This window comes from Blastomyces gilchristii (assembly GCF_000003855.2).
Source record: "Blastomyces gilchristii SLH14081 genomic scaffold supercont1.15, whole genome shotgun sequence".
NCBI lineage: Eukaryota > Fungi > Ascomycota > Eurotiomycetes > Onygenales > Ajellomycetaceae > Blastomyces > Blastomyces gilchristii.
In genome coordinates, this window is record NW_003101668.1 from 584,835 (window position 1) to 588,534 (window position 3,700).

General features: G+C 26.5%; 1 protein-coding gene across 1 annotated transcript; it reads left to right on the plus strand.

The window, feature by feature from the left end:
• Positions 1 to 350: 350 nt before the first annotated feature.
• BDBG_17460 (uncharacterized protein) lies at positions 351 to 590 on the plus strand (the record flags this gene model as incomplete). The annotated part of the gene is made up of 1 exon (XM_031725174.1): positions 351 to 590. One exon carries the CDS (start codon positions 351 to 353, stop codon positions 588 to 590), a length of 240 nt encoding a protein of 79 aa, XP_031579710.1.
• Between the last annotated feature and the right edge of the window lie 3,110 nt (positions 591 to 3,700).

The window sequence follows — 3,700 nt, forward strand, 5'->3', positions numbered from 1 at the left end:
TCTGATAGATTTAGACTGAACTAAGTATAGAAATAATACAGATAATGCTGTCTATAAGAGATTGAAGAAGAAGACAGTGAAAAGTCTCATATAGCAGTGATAAGATCAGAAGAAGTTCTGAGAATAATTTGAGATTAAGATGAAGAGAGAGAGAGAGAAGAAGAGTGTTATCATAAATAAATAATAACAGAAGAAGATTGAGAGAGTGTTAAAGTAGAAGATAAAGAAGTTAAAACTGATAAGTTTTTTATTTATTGAGAGATAATGATTTTTAATAACACTTCTGTTCTCTAATTGATTAGTAGAAGCTGACAGAGAAGAAGAGGATTGAGACCTTGTTCAGGTCTTGAATGCACTTCATAATTCAGAATATTGAGAAGACAGCCCTGCTCTCTGAGCATGTCAATCTGCTTACTGCTGAGATGGAACCCGAGGCAGCAGATCAGAAAATGCAGGATTTTGAGATACAGATTGACCTGGCTGAGAAGAAGCAGCAGAAACCCTTCTCTGAAAAGACAGTGAAGAGAGATTTTAAGATGATTATCATCTCAGATAAGAAGAAGAAGAAGAAGAAGAAAAATAAGAAGTGAATTATGAAGAATGATAAGAAGAATAAGAAAGAGCAGAAAGATAATGAGTAGAAAAAGTTTTTTTCTTTTTATATTAGTTAGTTATAAGTTCATAATTATTAATAATTGAAATTAATTTTGAGTTTTTAAAAATTATTGTACAAGTTGTAATCAAGTCAGGAATAATATATATATATATATATATCTATAATGTATAAGTATCAACATTTTTTCAACATTGATATTTACAATTATTAATATATTTTTAATAATATCATCTGATAATGTAATTTAGTAACACTCTCTTTCACAATATTAAGATATTTCAAGAAATATGACAGAGATTAATCAAGATTGTTTATTTACTTTTATATATTGATGATATTCAATCTGAGTTAGTACTAAAATTATAACTAAGCTAAGAAACAAGATTATTTTCTCTTATATTAATTCTTCTTACACACATCAGTGATCAGTTATTAAAAATAAATTATCATCTTTCTTAAATTATTATTATATCTTCTGAATTCACTTCTTTCACTTCTTTTACTTCTATTGAAGATTTATAAACTCTTCAAGAAATTACTGTGAATTACAAAGTCTATATTATTTACAATTTAATACAGAATGCTCTCTTTCAATTATGATGAATAATCACTTCATTCTTCACATCTGATTCCAGATCACAAAATTTATGAAAAACTTAACACAAATACTGAGATGAACTATGAAATAATTATCAATAGATTGTATTATAGATTACTGAAGAGTCATCTCTCTGCTATAATTACTGTAACTTCATTCAGAAACATTCATCATAAACTGATTATAACTCTGAAGGAATTTTCTGACATCTGAAGTCATCAGAATGCAGATAATAAAAGAAAAATAATTAGAAGATTACTACTGAGCTGATAAATTACTCTATCAGATAATAATTTTTGATAATACTAACTTTCTAATTTGAAGAAAATAATATAAAAATGATTATATATCAGTACTCTGATTTCACAACTCTCATCTAATAACTTTCATGAATAATTACTTTATATATATATATCTCTGAATCTTTCTCTTCAATCAATTGAAAACCCCGAATTTCAAACACTTCTTTAAATACTTAATTCAAATCTTCATATTTCACATTGATTCTGTCTTCAGCCCAATCTCAAGATACACTACAAAGTCAATATGTAATATCTAGGATCAGAGTTGAAGAATCATTGAAGAGTGTCTCTCACAGTGAATGCATGAACTAGTATAAACAATCTTGCATTTATGAGAGTTACATGTTATTACATTGATAAGAACTGAACTTATTAAGAGATATTAATTGAATTTGAATCATTGAGCAGTAGTCATACTGAGAATTATATGATAGAGATATTAATAACTGTGATTAAAAATAACTATTGAGATATTAGTCTCAGTCTTCTTATAATTATAACTGATAATACTGTAAATAACTATACTATGATAAAGAGCTTGAAGTAAAAATTGACTTTGTATTTCTGAAATGATAAATAAGATTATATTTTCTGCATTGCTTATGTGATTTAACTTGTGATATAAACACTGATAAAGAATCTTAACATTGAGATAAAGAATAATGAGATAGCTGATTCTTGAGATGAGAATGAGATGAAAGTGATTACTCAAGTAACTTTTACATTCACTTTGTAAAAGATAATGTTTTTTAATAATACTTTTTGATATTGCTTTTTAATAACACTTTTTGATAATGCTACTGTTAATTTTGAATAGATTGACTAATAATTTAAATATCACAGATTTGAAACATTGCTAATGCAATTTGTATCTCCTCTAAACAACAATAATAATTCTATGATATTCAATAAATAAATAAATCAGTCACATCACTGAATATGATACAGAATGTTAGAACACAGTGAAGTTCAATATATAAGATAACTGTTTCAGCTCTTCAATTACATCAGATGATTGATCATTAAGTACAACACTCTGATCAGAAAAAGATTCAGATATTGAAACTTTCTGATATGAAGTGAACTTAGTTGAAATATGTGATTAATTTACTGTTTCAGTTTTATAAGATAATATAGACAGTCTTGATCACTCATACATCAATACTGCAGTCAGTCTGATGAGTGTATAACAGTTTATTTACTCATCTTGAGAAGCAGTTGAATCACTCAAAAAGAAATTCAGTCTGAGATAATGCTATAGTGCAGACTATTATTACTGTAAGAAATAAACTGATATATTACTACAGCAAAACTGAATAATCTTTTACAGAGTACTATACTGTAGCAGCTCTACTAGATATCTTCTATTAAGTTAATATCTACACTTCTCAAGATTGAACAGAGAAGAAATAAGACTCATATATTAAATTAATCTGAGACTACTATAATATCAACTATCAGAGATTTGAATGAGCAGATGTTTAAGATATGAAGATAGTGATATACAATTCTCTAGTAAGTAATAATCTTTGATAACACTTCATATTATATAGAACTATAATACTAACTTTGAAACAGAACTTATATATATTGATTATAACTGAAAATCAGACAAAACTATATACTTATAAAACTGAATTTAATCACTATCTTCAAGATAATCTGATAAATTTACATATCAAATCAATTCTAGAGTTATAAAAAATTGTTGAGAGTATATATTCAACTGTTGCACTGATAATATATAATATTCTGACAATTTCATTGACAGGGGTGAGAATGAAGCAAAAGTTCAACTCAAGTCAAGATATTTATTACTATCACTGAGAACAATTATAAGAAGAAACAATCAAGAAACTCATGATTATAAAACATGAAATTATCAGACAGTTTAATACCTCTGATCACAGTATATCAGAGAAGTGTAGTTTTTATGAAAAAGTGAAGAATAAACTTATATAAGAATGTATTTAGTTGTTTCATGAGCATTAGTAATAATCATTATCAAATTCTGATTATATAAGCAATCACTGAATGAACTGAATAGAACTGATTTTGATCTTCAGTCTCAGTCTTATTCTGATTTTGAAAGAATGATCATCTTTCACAGTTTATTCTCAGAAATTACTTTCATTTCACTGTTCTTGAATTAAATCTGGTCATTTTTCACATCATTCTCTCAGA